The 17,744-nt window shown below is 40.6% G+C and overlaps 1 protein-coding gene across 1 annotated transcript in view; it reads left to right on the top strand.

The window, feature by feature from the left end:
* The window catches only part of CHM (CHM Rab escort protein), a 51,280-nt gene extending 34,199 nt beyond the window's left edge, over nucleotides 1-17,081 (top strand). The window contains exons 10-16 of the mRNA XM_054289547.1: nucleotides 1,551-1,628; nucleotides 6,474-6,578; nucleotides 7,150-7,213; nucleotides 9,070-9,166; nucleotides 11,382-11,474; nucleotides 13,909-14,075; nucleotides 16,863-17,081. Of these exons, the coding sequence (XP_054145522.1) occupies nucleotides 1,551-1,628; nucleotides 6,474-6,578; nucleotides 7,150-7,213; nucleotides 9,070-9,166; nucleotides 11,382-11,474; nucleotides 13,909-14,075; nucleotides 16,863-17,060 (802 nt within the window). The 3' untranslated portion in view covers nucleotides 17,061-17,081. The remainder of the gene's footprint in view (nucleotides 1-1,550; nucleotides 1,629-6,473; nucleotides 6,579-7,149; nucleotides 7,214-9,069; nucleotides 9,167-11,381; nucleotides 11,475-13,908; nucleotides 14,076-16,862) is intronic.
* Nucleotides 17,082-17,744: the final 663 nt, after the last annotated feature.

Raw genomic sequence — 17,744 nt, 5'->3', positions numbered from 1 at the left:
AATATCAGTTTAAATGTCTGTCATTGAGGGTTAATGCTATCAAAGAGTTGCTTGTACTTCAAGTGCAGTCAAATCATCCTGAATAGCCCATTGTATGAAAGTAATGCCAGCACAAAGATTTTACTTTGTCATAAATTATTGGGGTGCCATTTAGTTGAATATTTCAGTTTCTGTATTTAAATAATTTTGGCAAGTCCTTCCTAGCTGTGTCATTTTTCATGCTAGGCTGTTCTAAGAGGTGTTTGGGCTGTTTGTGACTGTTCAGCAACACAATCAAAATTCCTTTCCATTTTCATTTTAAAAGAGAACTTTTCTGCTGGCCTATGAAAACTGGTCATGCCCTCATCCCCTGGATAGCAGGCGACTCTTGGAAAGAAATAATTCACATTTTTGTGCAGCCAAGCAGCAAAGTTCTTTCAAAGCACGCTGGAAAAATAAAGTGCATATATCAAAACCCCCTGGCTGTGGTTGAAGGAAAACTCTAATTAATGTTTTTAACTAAGGAATCCAGTTGTAGTTAAGTTAATAGTGCTATTCTTAAATGCAAGATATGAAATCAACTCCTCTGACTTGGTTTGAAAGATGCTGATAGCTGCTGTCAGGCAGGAGGCTGTGGATTGCAGGATCAGAGATGATAAACCCATAGCTCTGGGTTCTCTGAGTTCTTCGTGTTTAACCTTTGTGGCATCTTCAACAACCTCCAAACAGCCAAGGCTGGGATTTTTGGGATGAATCTCTGGTTTTCCATGAGGAGCAGGGGTGTTTTTAGGGAGCTGGGTATTCCAGGTGTCCCATGGTTGTGCTGGCAGCTCCTTGGGCTGTCCCTGTCCTGCAGCTCAGAGGGGTTTTGGGACTGGCTGTCTTTGAACTGCTCATCTGGCATTAGAATGACAGAATAATGCCATTTTTGGAAGTCAGGTTTGCAAAGTGAAAGTTTTCAAGTTTGTCATCTGTGAAGATAAAACAAAATGCTTTCACTTCAAAATCACAGAATCAGAGACTGGTTTGGGTTGGAAGAGACCTTAAAGCTCATCCAGTGCCACCCCTGCCATAGGAGGAACATCTTCCACTGTCCCTGGGTGCTCCAAGCCCTGTCCAGCCTGGCCTTGGACACGTCCAGGGATCCAGGGGCAGCCACAGCTGCTCTGGGCACCTGTGCCAGGGCCTGGCCACCCTCACAGGGAGGGATGTTTTCCATATATCCAATCTAAACCTACCCTCCTTCAGTTTAAGGCTGTTCCCTCCCCTTGTCCTGTCCCTCCATCCCTTGTCCCCAGCCCCTCTCCAGCTCTCCTGGAGCCCCTTCAGGCCCTGCCAGGGGCTCTGAGCTCTGCCTGGAGCTTCTCCTCTCCAGGTGAGCACCCCCAGCTCTCCCAGCCTGGCTCCAGCCCTGTGACAGCTCCGTGCCCTCCTCTGCGCTCCAGCAGCTCCACGTCTTGCTTCTGTCAGTAAACCAGTGTTACCAACACCTCAGAGCCTTGCCTTGCTGACCACTCAGGCTGATTGCAATTAGCAGAGCTGCACTAATGACCTGTGTTTCCCTGTTGCAGGCTGTGTGCTGTGTTTGGGGGGATCTACTGCCTCCGTCACGCCGTGCGCTGCCTGGTGCTGGACAGAGCCTCGGGCCGGTAAGGGGCACCAGGAACTTGTGTTTATACACAAAACACAGGTGAAAAATGCCTCAAGTCAGTTGAAAAAAAAATGATTCTTCAGAGATCCTCCTTGGTATTAATAACACATCAACCTTGATTAAAAGTAATTTGTGTATAGGTCCTCCAGAACGAGGAAAGTGGGTCTGGAATATAGAAACTAAATTAATTTCCCTGTGATATTACTACAGCTCCTGATCACCCAAGCTTGGAAGACAAATCATTTCAGCTGCCGGGGGGTTGGTGATGAGTGATGTTAGTTTTCCTTGTGGCCTTACCTACTCTAATTGATTTTCATCAGATGACAACAAAGCCCTCTGTTATTGCATTTTTAAAAATGGAGCTCACCTAAAGACTCATCAGATTAATCTTTGCTGATAATGCATGTCACTCCAAGAGAAAAGACTTTAATGAGTTTTTAGGTAGATTGTTGTCATAAACTATGCTGCCCTCTTATTCCAGAATAAATTCTTTTACAACAATATCAGGCCTGTAGGCAGATTTAAAGTTGAGCTAAGAAAAATCAACTCAGAGTTTTTTCCATAGTGGCATTTTTCACACCTCTGTAAATTGTCATATTTCTGTTATACACATTTTATCAGATATTAGTCTAACTGCAGACTTTGGCTGTCTTAAAGACTCTGTTTGCAGGTTAGTGTTTATAATTGAAAAGTTCAAGATGTTTTGTAGAAAATTTAGAAAATTCATTTAGAAATGGTGTAGTACCAATGTATTAGGAGAATGAGTAGTTAAATGAGGGGGTGTGAGTTTATTTCCCAGCTCCTTTGCAATTCCTGGAGCACAGTCCTTGTAGCTGCATTTGCCATGACATGTTCAAGTAGTAGCTGTTCTCCCTGAAACTGGATAAACTCCAGATTTTACCTTTCTGCCAGTTCCTGAAGATTCTGGAGTTCACTGCACAGTTGTAGACTTTGAGATGTAAATGTGCTTCATCAGGTGTGTTCTTCCAAATGCACAATTCATATGCAAATTAAACTGTGCCCCTTTCAGGAACTGGCATTTATTTTAACACTGATATTTGAACTGTTGCTGTAGGAAGTTTTCTATTCCAATAATGTTTATATTCTTAAATTGCTCTTGCAGAGGGATAAAGCTTTTAGTTGGTAGCAACTTCCAAACCCCACTCTGTGCAGGTCTTAACTGGTCAGTGGCACTGCTTGCCCCAGTTTCCAGCTTCTGCACATCCTGGAGATCTTTGAAATCAATATTTTCTTTATAAGGTTATGTGTGTCCCACAAGAGCTGGAGTGCTGCTTTTCCATTAACCTGACTTTGTTTGGAATACAGTTTTAAAAAAAAGCAGCACAAATGTCTTTTTTTAGGCTGCTTTTGGGGTTCACTTGTGCCATTTTAGAATGATAGATTTTTGAGGAGCAGAATTATTGAAATACTTCTAAAGATTTTACCAGACTTTCTTTATTCCAAAAACACTGAGCTTTTAATAATGCCATTATCTGATAGTGAGTATGAAGGAGCACAACACATCCAAGATATCCATTTCCTTTATCTTCTGTTTTGTTCTTGCTGTTATCTCCTTCCTCACTGTGTATTCCCCCCCTGCACCAGCTTGTATTTCCTCTTGACTTTGGGCTTCAGTGTTTTGCCTAATAAAAATCAGCTATCAAGTTGTTAATGAGGCTATTTATGAGTTACTGAGCTTTTGAGTCAACAGACCATTAATAGTAATTGGTAAGAGGCAAATTCATATCTGGTTGTCAGTGCAGCTGGCTGTGTGCTGCAGAGGCAGCTTCCCCAGGTTACAGATGGCTCACTCAGCACTGCAGAAATGCCTTGTGCAGTGCTCATTACCACTTTATGGCTCCTTTCACAGCTCTCCAGGCTGCATCCATGCCTTAAGACAGGGAGTTTTTCTCTATTTTTAATATTCCTGGTTTAGTACACATAAGGAAAATACATACTTCTAGCTACAGCCTTGATTTTCTTCTAAATTTTTTTGTTAGAGTTTAATTAAAAGTTTCAGAATATCACCAGGCTTTAAAAGGAACTCTAGTTCCTTTTAAACTAGAGTTTAAAGTTTATTCCAGCATTTTTCTCAATGTGGCTAACATTGCTTTTTCACATTTTCCTACCCATGCCTGTATCTACAGAGAACAGTAGATTTCATACCCAGCTCTACAATTATTTTTAACCTTTTTCTGTAGGTCTTTTTATAATTTTTGAAAATAAGATTCAGGCAAGACAGGGTGAAAGAACAGAAATTTTAGACATCCCTATTTTAAGGTTTTAGTAATGCACTTGAAAATATCTAGTTTTTATGCATGGTACCAGATCTGCTGTTTTAATAAGTTTGTAGGACATCCTGAACTGTGATGCTCTGTTGGAAAATAAAAACCACATTGTATTTCTGAGGCTGTGGAACATTGTATTTCTGAGGCTAAGGAAAAAAAACCACATTTAATGTATGATAATGTTGTTTTTCTCTGTGTTTATTGTGTGTCACTTTTTTGGGTACATGTAAAATTTCATCGTAATGCTGGGCATTTTATATTGATCACACTTCACATATGTTTCCAATTGCATAATTCTGTCTCAAAATGGAAGAGATGTGATGAATGGCCATTTATACATCTGTGATAAGAAGACAGAGCAAACAGGCAGTAATTTCCATATCTGCTGAAATACTGCAGCCTGGCTTTGGCAGTGCTGCTGAGTCCATTTCAAGGATGTCGCCCTTAGTCCATTAGTTTGGATAATGAGCCCTATAAAGTACATTTATAACTCGTGGCACTGCAAGGAGATGGATTCTAATTTTCATCCTTTTATCCAGACACATTGAAAGAAGGTCAATGGAGGGTTGGCTGTGATTCATTGTCGCAACACAGATCAGATGACAGAGACCTGATAATGTCAGTGCAGGAGTGTTTGCTGCATGTGGAAGCACTACTTGAAAGAAATTTTCTCAGCATCACCCTTTGAAGTGAAGTGGGACTGAAATGAAAAGCTCTCTCTCTCTCTCTCAGTTTCAAATCTTATCACACATATGACCTGCTGCTATTCCTGAAAAAAGGAGAGGAAACAACACTTAGCAGCAAAATAAAATGTGTCGTTGCTTTTGCTGGCTTTGAGTGATGCAACATGACATTTAATCAACCTTTCCCCTTTCAGAATGGTTGGGGGGTGGTGGGGAAATTGTTTCATAAACAATAAGAAAGGTTATAATTAGAAATGAGCTGCAGCAGCTCGACTTCCTTGTTTATTTGCAGTATTCAAATGAGAGCTCCAGGATGAAATCACTGGGATTAACAGTTAGGAAAAACTTGTTAAAGTTGCAAGTGAAACACACATTGGAAAGGATTTGAAACTGAAGCATGTTGGATGTCAAACAGTGCTTGTACTGCTGTCAGGTGCCTGTTGAATTTAAAACAGGAATATATGTAGGGACCAGATGCCTGGGAGGTCAGCATTAGAAGTCAGTGTTACAAAAACATGTTTAATAGTCATAAACCTCTTACATTTACAGATGAGGACTGTGTGTCACCTTTTTTCAATTCTCATCTCAGGTTATATGAACAGCTGGTTTACCAGAGCTGGTGGAGCTGATTGCTGTTACTTATTTAGATTTGGCTTTGTAGATCATTATAATCACAGAAGCTGACAAATAGCTTGAAGTTACAGAAATGTTGTTCATTCCTAAGGCATAACTTGCAGATATTCCACAGATAAAGTTGCACTATGATAAAAGGGTAAATCTGCACATATCTCTGGCTCAGGCATTGTGTTCCTTTGGGTGTTTCCCTGTGCATGCACACTTGTGTAAGTGTGTGTGAGAAAATTCACTGCTTTAAGTGAATTCAATCACTGTGTGTTAAATTGTTGAAACACTGATAAAGTTATTCAGAAAGCTTAGTTTTAAAAAAGGTGATTTTCATGCCCCAAGAAAAAGTCCAGTAAAGCTAATTTGCTTTATTTATTTATGAACTAAATGTTCTGACAGTGTAGAAGAGAGCACAGATCATGGATATAGAATCAGCAGCAGAGGTGGCTTTACTGAGTATCTGTGTGCAGCCTCCTTTTTCTTTGTCTCATGTATATGATGCAGGTTTGTATGTCATACATAAGTGAAGTTTGTCCTTTCAGAGAGAATTTTCCCCCTTAGAATCTGAAATTTGTATTCTCATTTAAGTTCACTGAATGGGTTCATTTCTGTGGTTTGCATTTCTGTCCTATTTCTATTTCTGTCCTTGTTTTATGGAGAACATTTGTGTTGCTCTCACAGCACCAGGACTCAGTTAATCCCTTTGTGTGTCACTCAGAGATAAAGGGTGTATTTAGTCATAGACAGAGCAACTCACACTTGGAACACACTGATGCACTCATTTGTCAGGGAGCTTTCCCAAATCTCCTGAGTTAATTTGCTATTGAATTTGTCAAATATTATTGTCAAAACAAACTTGGTTTTGGTGAAGGTGTCTTTCTGAGAAAGAAATCCCACTCCAAAATAATTCACAGATTTATTTTTACATATTATGAGGTAAGAAATGTAGAGCTAAATGCCAGTGCTGTAAGCTTACATTTTCTGTAAAAAGTGATCAGTTTATTAAAGTTGGGATGTCATTATCTGTATTGGCACTGCATGTGTAAACTTCATATACACCAGCTAGAATGTGTCAGTCTAAGTTTTGGTGATCAGTTGAATTGGTTTAGGGGTTCACATGTTCAAGAAATACAATGAATTTAATGAAAGATACAAATATTGTGCTGTATAACTCAATTTTAACAACTTATGCATGCTTTTGTTACCTTTAATCAAAATTTCTTACTGTGGTTTGTTTTTTTTAAACAGGTGCAAAGCTATTGTGGATCAGTTTGGACAAAGAATAAGTGCCAACTATTTTATTGTGGAAGACAGTTACCTCTCAGAGAGCACATGCACCAATGTATGTTACAGGTATGTGGCAAAACAAAAAACACAATTTATTTAAATCATGGTGTGTAAAGTACCCTGCAAGTTAAATTGAGGAGCCATTTTTGCAGTTCAATATTGAGCAAAGTATTTCTCTGTTATCTGGAGGATATCCTGTGTGCTTTCTATAGTCAGGGTTTCTTCAGTTGTCATTGAAATCAGATTCCTCCTTTCCATATAACAAATCCAAGAGCTCTAAATGTGTTGGGAATTTCATATTTGCTAAAAAGTGTTTTGTAGATGGAGTTGCTGTCCCTGCTTTAAATTTGCTCAGCTTTAGACAAGTCCTAGAGTTCCTTGATTTCTGTGATTTGCTTGTTGCTGCAGAAGCCCTGGGCAGGTCCTGCCTGTGTCAGAGCAGGGCAGGGGAGGATCAGCAGATCCTCTGCTTCAGCAACAGGCAAAATATCACACTAAGAATCATAGTAATAAAGGTTAGATAGTGACATGGCCCTGGTATTACCAAAACTAAGATTCTAAATTGCCATTTTTACATCTTTGTTTTCATTTTGCAGAATTAAATTAATTATATCATCATTCCTTTATTGAATTGTAGGCAGATCTCCAGGGCAGTCCTCATTACAGATCAGTCTGTATTGAACACGGACTCAGAGCAGCAGGTACACACCAATTCTGTGTCACTTGTCTCATGTGTTAATGTTTAGTTGTTGGTAGGAATTAAGTCATTAATTCAGTTTTGTTTGTCCTTGAATCAAGATCTTTACTCAGCTTTCTGTACTGGTAATTGTTTAATTTGTTTTGTGTCTATGAAACTATTACAAATTTTAGTTCAGTTTACTTCAATGACTGGGATTTTTCCTGCTTGCTTCACACTATAATTAATAGAATTTCTAAGCTGCTATCCTTAATTTAATTTTGCTTGTTTTTTAATAAACTGTTACCCTTACTATTCTGTTAATTATTTATCTTATCTAAACTTTGTTCCAAGTTCCTTTGTTTTTCTTAAACATTTCTTTTTGCTGTTTGAAGTTCTCGTTGTTCACTTTAAAACGCATCTTTAGATCTGCTTTGTCAGTCTTTGCAGTCCTTCATTTTAGAGCATATTAATCAGAGTTGTGTTTGTTCTGTCTTAATAAACTAGAAACTGTGTAGTTCTTTTTGACCTGTAGTGAGGATGCTGCTGCTGTCACACCCCCAGGCCCTGTGCTGTCCCTCAGGCCCTGTTTCTGTCCCAGGTGTCCCTGTGCTGTCCCTCAGGCCCTGTTTCTGTCCCAGGTGTCCCTGTGCTGTCCCTCAGGCCCTGTTTCTGTCCCAGGTGTCCCCGTGCTGTCCCTCAGGCCCTGTTTCTGTCCCAGGTGTCCCCGTGCTGTCCCTCAGGCCCTGTTTCTGTCCCAGGTGTCCCCGTGCTGTCCCTCAGGCTCTGTTTCTGTCCCAGGTGTCCCCGTGCTATCCCTCAGGCCCTGTTTCTGTCCCAGGTGTCCCCGTGCTGTCCCTCAGGCCCTGTTTCTGTCCCAGGTGTCCCCGTGCTGTCCCTCAGGCCCTGTTTCTGTCCCAGGTGTCCCCGTGCTGTCCCTCAGGCCCTGTTTCTGTCCCAGGTGTCCCTGTGCTATCCCTCAGGCTCCTTTTATGTCCCAGGTGTCCCCGTGCTGTCCCTCAGGCCCTGTTTCTGTCCCAGGTGTCCCCGTGCTGTCCCTCAGGCTCTGTTTCTGTCCCAGGTGTCCCCGTGCTATCCCTCAGGCCCTGTTTCTGTCCCAGGTGTCCCCGTGCTGTCCCTCAGGCCCTGTTTCTGTCCCAGGTGTCCCCGTGCTGTCCCTCAGGCCCTGTTTCTGTCCCAGGTGTCCCTGTGCTATCCCTCAGGCTCCTTTTATGTCCCAGGTGTCCCCGTGCTGTCCCTCAGGCCCTGTTTCTGTCCCAGGTGTCCCCGTGCTGTCCCTCAGGCCCTGTTTCTGTCCCAGGTGTCCCTGTGCTATCCCTCAGGCTCCTTTTATGTCCCAGGTGTCCCCGTGCTGTCCCTCAGGCCCTGTTTCTGTCCCAGGTGTCCCCGTGCTGTCCCTCAGGCCCTGTTTCTGTCCCAGGTGTCCCCGTGCTGTCCCTCAGGCCCTGTTTCTGTCCCAGGTGTCCCCGTGCTGTCCCTCAGGCCCTGTTTCTGTCCCAGGTGTCCCCGTGCTGTCCCTCAGGCCCTGTTTCTGTCCCAGGTGTCCCCGTGCTGTCCCTCAGGCCCTGTTTCTGTCCCAGGTGTCCCCGTGCTGTCCCTCAGGCCCTGTTTCTGTCCCAGGTGTCCCCGTGCTGTCCCTCAGGCCCTGTTTCTGTCCCAGGTGTCCCCGTGCTGTCCCTCAGGCCCTGTTTCTGTCCCAGGTGTCCCTGTGCTGTCCCTCAGGCCCTGTTTCTGTCCCAGGTGTCCCCGTGCTGTCCCTCAGGCCCTGTTTCTGTCCCAGGTGTCCCTGTGCTGTCCCTCAGGCCCTGTTTCTGTCCCAGGTGTCCCCGTGCTGTCCCTCAGGCCCTGTTTCTGTCCCAGGTGTCCATCCTGACGGTGCCTCCCCTGGAGCCGGGCAGCGCGGCCGTTCGTGTCATTGAGCTCTGCTCCTCCACCATGACGTGCATGAAGGACACCTGTAAGTAAAGGAGATTTTCCCTCTGGCTCTGGCAGCTCTGGAGCACAACTCAAAACCTCTGGGTGTTCCTCCTCTGCTGCACAGAACACAGGGAGCCATGGCTGCCTGCTATCATGGGGCTTCATGGGCTCATTTTCACTTACACAGGAATAAATCCTCCTTCAGGAGATAAAAATAATAATCCAAAGCACACGGATCTTCCTGGTAATCTGTCATTTGTTTTTTTTGAAAATGGGCTCCCTTAGCTGAACTATTAAATGGAAATGCCTGAACTACAATATATTTGGGAGCCTTTTACCTTCTGAAAGGATTCTGTTGTTGGTGTTTTATGTGAATTTAAAATAATTGAGCAATAAAATGTTTGTTTGGTTTATTTATTAAAATAGTTAGAAGTTACCTTACCGAATTCTTTTTAACAAGAAAGAAGTAACTGTAATAATAACCAATTTATTTTGCTGTTAAGAGGGTTGAACTAAGTTCTTTGCATATGAAAGAAGAGTAAAGGCTTAAGTCATTCAAAGTTATATCTCCTACTAAATAATAGTAAAAAATATAGGCATGTAATTAATTAATACCTTAGTACTATAAAGCATATTGTTAATATTTATCATTTAAATAGCTGATTTCTTTTTATGAAGGGTTCTCAAGATATATACAGCAGGAAGTGAAACTAATGAAAGATTGATGTTCCATAGATCTAAAGTATTCGTTTCAGGAGGATTTTTATGGTGCTGAAATATTAAGGTTTCTGTTATTTACTTTTCTCCATCAATTCCTTTCATTTCAGAAGAGTAGGTACTGCCTTCCTTAATGAAATTTGTCTTCATATATTGAAATAATAAAGTTCTATATTAGGCATAGCTGAGTTCCAGTTATGGGACATATTTCATAATTTTTTAAAAAACTTTTACATCATTATCTGTAAATGGGTTTTAACCTGACTGATTTCTCCTTGGAACAATTATTTAAGATAAGTATACAAATACATCTACTCTTTGATCACAGTGCACAAATGACAGGCACATCATCTGTATTGCCACTTGAGTGGAACCAAACTCCTTCACTTGCCCTAAAAATGGAGACTGTAATGATGAAATCAGGAACTGAGCTCATCGTTCTTCCTGCTGGGAGAATTACTTGAAGACAAATGTTGGCAACCACTGTAACTAATGCAGTTATACCTGAGTAAATCAAATATAATCAAAATATATACTGATGACTGTGACTCATAACCATAACCCTACAGATAATAAAAAAGATTTTATAGAAAGTAAATGATGTGAACTTTAGTGATTTATAGCTGGGTTTTTTGAGGAAAGAATAGGTTTTATATTACAGTGTTTGGGATTGGAAGCATCTAGTTAAGGTTAGGGGGAGACTTTGATTATCACCACCCTTTTCCTTATTTTTCTATATATTCCTTCAGACAGAAGGTTTGGTCTGGGCTGAATAAAAAAATGAATATTAATGTTTGAATAGAATCTATATGTGTGCAGCCTGAAAACAGAGGAGCAGGAAGGGTTAAATCTCTGTTCCTGACAGAACCAGGGTCAAGATCTGAGTGATGTACTGGAAAATAATGACAACAAATACAGCCAGGCTTCAGGGAGAAGAGACAAAAATGTCATCTAGATTTAAAATAATACCAGAGCTGGATCAGAAATTAAATTAATTAAATGGATCAGAAATTTACAATACTGAAGAAAAATCAGTTTAAACTTTGTACAGTGTTAAATTCCTTCAGGATTCTTTGATGGAGACTTCTCTGGTGAAGTTTCCAGGAGCAAATGAGTCCAGCAAGGTGATTTCATGAAAAGCTTTAAGGTGAGGCTTTTAAATGAATGAATGGCTGGAAAATCAGGTGGGGTGAAGCAGCTGGTTCCGGATCTGAGCAGGGAAACAGAACAAATAAAGGAATAGTTCAGCAATAGTTCCTCCCATCTGAGAAGTGGATGAATAAATTGTTGTACAAAGGATTGCACAGTCATAGTGTGCATCATGGGAGTGACTTGGAGAATTCTCAGGTGTTCCCAGAGAACTCCTCTGTGTGCTTTATGTACCCTGTATATCCATGGTACAGCACTTCTCTGGCTTAAAGGAAGAGGTTTTATGAAGAATTATGATTTCCAAAAGCTGCTGTGCCTTTTAAAAGTTGTAAATGTTGTTTATCTCTGTGTGTTGGTGATTGGAATTAGTTTGTGTTCTCTTTTCCCAGATTTGGTCCATCTAACCTGTCCATCAACTAAAACTGCAAGGGAAGATTTAGAGCCTGTTGTACAGAAATTATTCAATCTAAATACAGAAAAAGGTAAAAATAAATAAATGAGGTATTATGATACAATCTTTCATAAATACAATTCACTGTAGTAGCTGTTACTGACTGCTTCAGCTGTGGTTTAACTTCAGTATCCAAGGACATGACCATAAGTGTTTTCACACTTTCTTTTTCACACTTTCTTTTCTCCATGAAACAAATTTGCTGTTCAGCACATCCTTGGAAGGTGCAGTAGTGAAATTTAATATTTTGAAATTGTGGAAGCTTCTTGAGTTGTTCTTGCCTCTTATTCTCAGGCTGTTACTCAGCCTCTTGTCTTCAAGTGTTTCCTTGTTTGCTGCTTGAATTGAAATTTTTCTGGATTCTGCTGTAAGCAGTGGAACCATAAAGTTGTTCTAGATTGTAATCACAAAGATAGATTTCCAATAATGAACTACTTGGCCCTAAATTCAAGGAAACCTTGGCTACTTTTTGAACTTTGGCCTTGAGATGAACAATTCTATATCTGAGAGGAGAGCAGCTGCTGCTGGAGCAGAAGGAAATTGTTCCTGAAATACCTGGGCTAATTCCACAAAAGTTTTTGACATTTAATCCTGAGATCTGACTGGAACCATATTTGTGGTAAATATTCACAGAGTAGGTGATGTGCATGTGGGAGCTGCTGCTGTGCTCTAACCCTGGCAAACACAGTTTAAATCCAGTGTGCCCCTGCTGCAAGGCAATAAATCACATTTCTGAGAGAAAACAGTGCTCAGCTCCCACTGACAGGGGTTTGTTGGTATAAATGCAGGTTACTGAGATGTGGGAGTACTTTATAATGCTCATAATTGGTTTGCTTGTAATATTAGGAAACAACTTAGATTTGTAAATAGAAATCTTTATTAGACTGGAGAGTTGCAAACATGTCTCATTCGTAGATGTGTTAACTTAGAGCCTTCTAATTTCCACCTTTTAATATTTCACTCCCCTCTTCAATTTTCAAGACAGTGCCATGTGTTTCAAAGACCCGGTGAAGAGAAGATCAGCTTAGTGTCTCTAATCATTTGGGGGGGGGGGGTAGCATTAATCTTCATGTTTGAAGTGATCCAGGTTGGAAATGATAGATTGTTTAGAGGCTGACTGAAATTCTTCTGTAGGAACTCTGTGATCATTGGGGTCCTCAGGTGCACTGAGGCACTGAGAAGCCACTTTTCCCTGACACATAGGCCTTTTTATCATCAGGATGAGGTAGTGGTCGTATTTTAATTAAAATGTCAGAACAAATACTGTTGGAGTTATTGAAAATGAATCACCAGATAAAGTGAGCACTGGGCCATGGCAGGTCAAAGAGGCAAAGTCACCTGGAGAAGAGGACTCCATTCATTTTCCTGCCTAAATGAGGAAGAAGTAACTTTTATGAGCAATGTGAACTTTTAAATATATTAAAGAGCATCTTGCCCTGTATTAAGGCTCAGACTTTCACAGGCTGATGAATTTAATTTATATTTCAAACTGTTCAGTATGGGTAGCACCTATTTTTTTTAACTATTTGACAGTTATAAAAAGATGCTGAAGGAATAGCATAGATTTATCTCTTTTTTTGTAATTCAGCTGCTTTAAAATACTGTTTTGAATGCCACAGTTATCAAGAAGTTTTTTCCTTGGAAAGAAGTAAATCTCACAAGGTCTTTTACAAGCTTTATTTACTTTAGAGGAGGTAAAATACAAGAAAGGGGGCAGCAAATATTCCAAACAGATAGTATCTATTAAGCCCAGATTCTATGTTGTGTGTTCCCCCATTGCACTGTGCACTGTTCAAAAGTGACCTTCATATTTCCAGAGGTTTTTCTGCCTCTCTGTGCAGAGGGATCACATCTGTGCAGTGGAAAGTACAGCAGGGAGGGACAGAGCATGAGCAAGGAAATGAGTTTGTGATCATTTTGTATTCTTGATGAGTATTGCAGCACAGCACCAGCCTCAGTAAGTGTAGATAAATACAAATTAGACATTTATTTTCATTCAGCAGCACTGCCACAATTACAGATTCTCTGCAGAAAGATAAAGTATGAACCCATCAGAATATCTGTGCACAGGGAGTGCAGTGCCTGTGAGCTGGCAGAGCCCAGGCAGGACTTGCTGTCTGGCAGTGCTCTGGCAGTCTGTCCCAGTGGAGGAGATCATGTGAGAGGTGTTAAAGTTAAACCAGGCTTAAATTTAAACCAGGTAGGGTGCTGGCAGTGCTAACTGCTGCTGGTGTGGTGGAGGGTGTGCAGAGAGAGTAGAGTCTGCATAGCTGTGCTTGGAAAGGAAAGGGGAAGAATGATGGAGAATCTCAGAAAGTTAAATAATTGGCATTTTGAAGAAAAAAACCTCAAACTTTTATTACAGTAATTCCATGATAAAAATTTGATTTTCGGTGTTCTAGATTACATATTTACCTTATCACAGAACAACACTGATTACTGCAAACACTCCTTTTTCCTTTCAGAGACTGAAAATGAAGAACTGGAGAAACCCAGAGTCCTCTGGGCAGTCTACTTCAACATGAGAGATTCCTCAGGAGTTGAGAGGAGTTCCTATGCTGGCTTACCCTCCAATGTTTATGTCTGCTCTGGGCCAGACTCTGCTTTGGGAAATGACTGTGCTGTCAATCAGGTTGGGCAGAGCAGATTTTGGTTGCAGAACTTTAATTCTAAAGAAATAAGTCCAGTACAGTCTTTTGTATTCTGCTATACAAAAATATACATGGTAACTCTGCCAAAATTATAAAACTAGGTAGATGGAGACATCAGTAAATAGTCACAGTCTTTTAACTGGAAGGTACAGGAGGAGGTACAGTACAAAGCAAAGCCAGAAAATCCTGTCTGCAGTTCTAGTGGGAAGGATCACCAAAGAGGTTCAATACTTGCAGGACACAATCCCAAACCAGAAACTTACTGGGGAAAAACCCAGCACAATTCCTAATGTGGTAGCTCCTGCCTCAGCTTTCCTTCTCTTTGCCTTGGTATCACTGCATTAAAGAATTTTCCTTTCAGAGACCCCCTGGCTAAGGAGGAACAAATTCCTGGGCAGATCTGCCCCAGCAGCCCCTGTGCTGTCAGGGCACTGCCAGACAGGAGAGCCCTTCACAGCTTTGGAGGATTAAGTGCCACCAGGCATTTTTAAAGCTGTGTTTTTAATAGCCATGTTCAGACAATGTGCATGCCATCTTCTAGCCAGTTGCAGGATTTTTTATGACTAAGTCATAAACCTCTTAAAAATAAGGTTTTGAAGTGGAAAGGCTGACATAGCCTGAACTGCAGGGTCAGAACAGTGTCATTAAGGGCTAATAGTATCCTTCATTTTGCTTTACAAGGCAATAATTTGCCTCTCAGAGGGATAAAGACTTGTAAAGACAAAAAATAATGCAAGACAATTATTATGGTAGCAGTTTTAAATTGAAATGAGTTCCTTTCTAAATTTAATTTTTTCAGACTGTTATTTAAAGCAGGGCTTTTTCTGATTTTAACATTTCTAACATTCAGGTTTGTCTTCCCTTAAGAAGCTTTCTTCTTACCAATGAACAATGATGGGATAGATCAGGCCCTGTTTAAGTGTTTTTGGTGCTGTAATTCAGCCTTTATGTTCAATCTGTTGGCCATCAGTGAGGGAGATGCTGAGCAGATCTCTGAGGAGGAACCATGAAGAGCCTAAATCACTTTTTAGCCAAACTAGGGAGAGGCTGCATTTCTTTGAACCTGACTTAAATTTTGTAACAAATGGTCACAAACCAAGTTAAAGTGGAAAATACTTCAGTGTAACCATGTTTATAATTGGAAGTGGTGTGTGAGAGCAAAGTGAAGAGGAGGCTGAAGATGAAGCAGGAGTCACACCATGCAGGACCTTGTAGACAAGTGGAGGAGGGAAGTAGCTCCAAGTGGGTGTGTCTTCCACTCCCAAATCACTCTCACCCTCCCAGGAATGGGATGGCAATCTCCAAACAGGAGATATTTGCAAACTCATGGATTAGAACAGCTTAAAAAACCCCAGTGTGTGTATTAGTCTTAAAGATAGCTTGGGAAATTATATCTGATTTCTCTAATCATTTTGGGATTAGTGTTTTAGTGATACTTGCTGTGATTTATTTTCTTCATTGCCATCAGTATTACTGATTTGTTTGTCATGCTGTGTGATTGCACTGCTGATCCATTGTTGGCAAGGCAGGACCACAGCTCTTACAGACAACTCTCCATCCACACCTCATTTCCAAATCACTGCCCTCTTGTTTTTTTGCAGTTCTGTGTTCAGTTCCTGGAGTGATACTGAATTAATGCTGATGCTTGCATTTACTTGCCCTGAGGACAGGCTAAATGAAATGAAGATGCCATTTATGATCTTTTCAAACTCCCTCTGTGTGGATCTAGTAAAGCATCTGGCTTCCAGTTTTCTGTTTTCACTGCTGCAACCTGACATGAATTATTAGGAGCTAGAGTAATATATTCCCTGACATATTTCAGACTTCTGAGGCATCTTCATGGTCAGGAGAGGATGTACTAAAACTGTCAGGCCAATATTTGTCCTTTAACCTGTTTATTTTCTATATCTGGAAGGATTTCTGAGTTAATCAGGTGTTGGTACTTTGGTCGTGGTCCCTGTAGAAGTTGCTGTGAAAGTCCCCACAGTTTATCCACAAGTTGGGATGCAGAAAAACAGGAACAGAATTGAGTTTTATTCAGCTCCAACTTACTGGAGTTGCTGTGCAAGGGCTTTACATGCCTGTCTTAATGGTGGGTTCAACTGGACACACATTTCTCAGTTGATACTACTAAATATTGAAGAAACTATTGTCTAATACCTTGGAATTATAAACAGGAGTTTTAAATGAACCACAGATGTATGGGGATGTATTTTCAGTGGTAATGTTTCATTGGATAAGAGTAGGTCTGAGCTGGGCAGTGTTTAAGCTGTTCAGAAAAGGGGAAATAGAAATTTTTTGCAGTTTTTTTAATTTAATAAGGAAACCCATCTAGCCATGATATGGATTGTTCATGTGTTCAATTCCTTGGGTTTCCTTTGAAATGGATCCCTCTCTCTGGAAAGAGCCAAGATCTTCCCCATGTTTTGCCTTGGACTGCAGCTAGGGATGGTTTTATAGTGCAAGAGATCAGTTTGCTTCCAGAAAAATCCTCTTTCTTGTTCTCAGTGCAGCACAGAATGACCAGCATTTTTTACAAAGCCCTATGCTGTGACTTCCTAGTAGAACAATGTAAAAAGATAAATTGCTTTTTCTCTTTGGAGGTCTGCAAGAAGGAATGGATTTCCCATGTGTTTACAATACTGTCAAAGCACTAAATCACTATTGATTTGAAAGAACGCAGGTTAATCTTAAATATCTGTAAAATATTGCCTCAGGCTGTAACATTTCAAGGTAAAGTTTATGTTATTCTTCTTTTTCCTGAACAGGCTGAGACTATTTTCCGAGAAATGTTTCCAGCAGAGGAGTTTTGCCCCCCACCACCAAATCCAGAAGATATTATTTATGATGAAGATGAGATTGAGCCAGAAGAGTCTGGATTGAATAATTCACCAGAGACAAAGCCTGAAACCTCAGCTGAGGAGAGCAGTAGTGAAGGTGGTGCTGCTGTTACAAAGGAAGAATGAATGAGTGAATGAATGAATGAATGAATGAATGAATGAATGAATGAATGAATGAAGAACAGTGTTCTCTTAGGAGAAGAGCAGGTAGACCCAAACTACGACATAAGGGAGGAAGGGTAAGAAAAAGAGGTTTAAAACCCCCAGAGATGTGTTATTTGCCATTGCCTTACTTTCCTTAGCTTGGATCATTTTTTAAAGTTGTTTCATTAGTAGCTGAGACATTTCTAAACAGTCACAGGTCCACCAGATCCAGTGGGGTTTGTAGCTAAACAAAAATACAGAATGAAGCATCTGAATTGAAAGTGCTAAAATAAGGATTCATGATTTATTGAGATAATTTGGTTTTGTTTTCCATCTTGGAAAGAATCCTCAGTCTTTTAAAGAGGAAGTCAAAACTAAGCAAAAAGAAAAAAGTGCAAGTTTGTTTGCCAGTTAGAAAGTGATTTCTACTAAAAATCCTTGGATCTCTGCTAATTAAACAGCTGAAGGTGAGGCTCACCATGTCCTTCACAGTGGCCTTATGAATGGAATTTAAAGGCAATAATATTGACAGTTCTGCAGTGGCTTTATTGTATGGTTTTGAAACTGATGCCATAATCAAATAGGAAATATAATCCAGAAGATGGATAGAACTATTTTACATTCAGATTTTTAAGTAAGACCTAACAGATGACACATTTTCTCTAG

This window comes from Melozone crissalis, unplaced genomic scaffold (assembly GCF_028551555.1).
Source record: "Melozone crissalis strain CALT ecotype California unplaced genomic scaffold, PUWL_Pcris_2 ptg000068l_1, whole genome shotgun sequence".
NCBI lineage: Eukaryota > Metazoa > Chordata > Aves > Passeriformes > Passerellidae > Melozone > Melozone crissalis.
The sequence above is the reverse complement of the archived record's forward strand: the minus strand, read 5'-3'. Positions and strand labels throughout refer to the sequence as shown.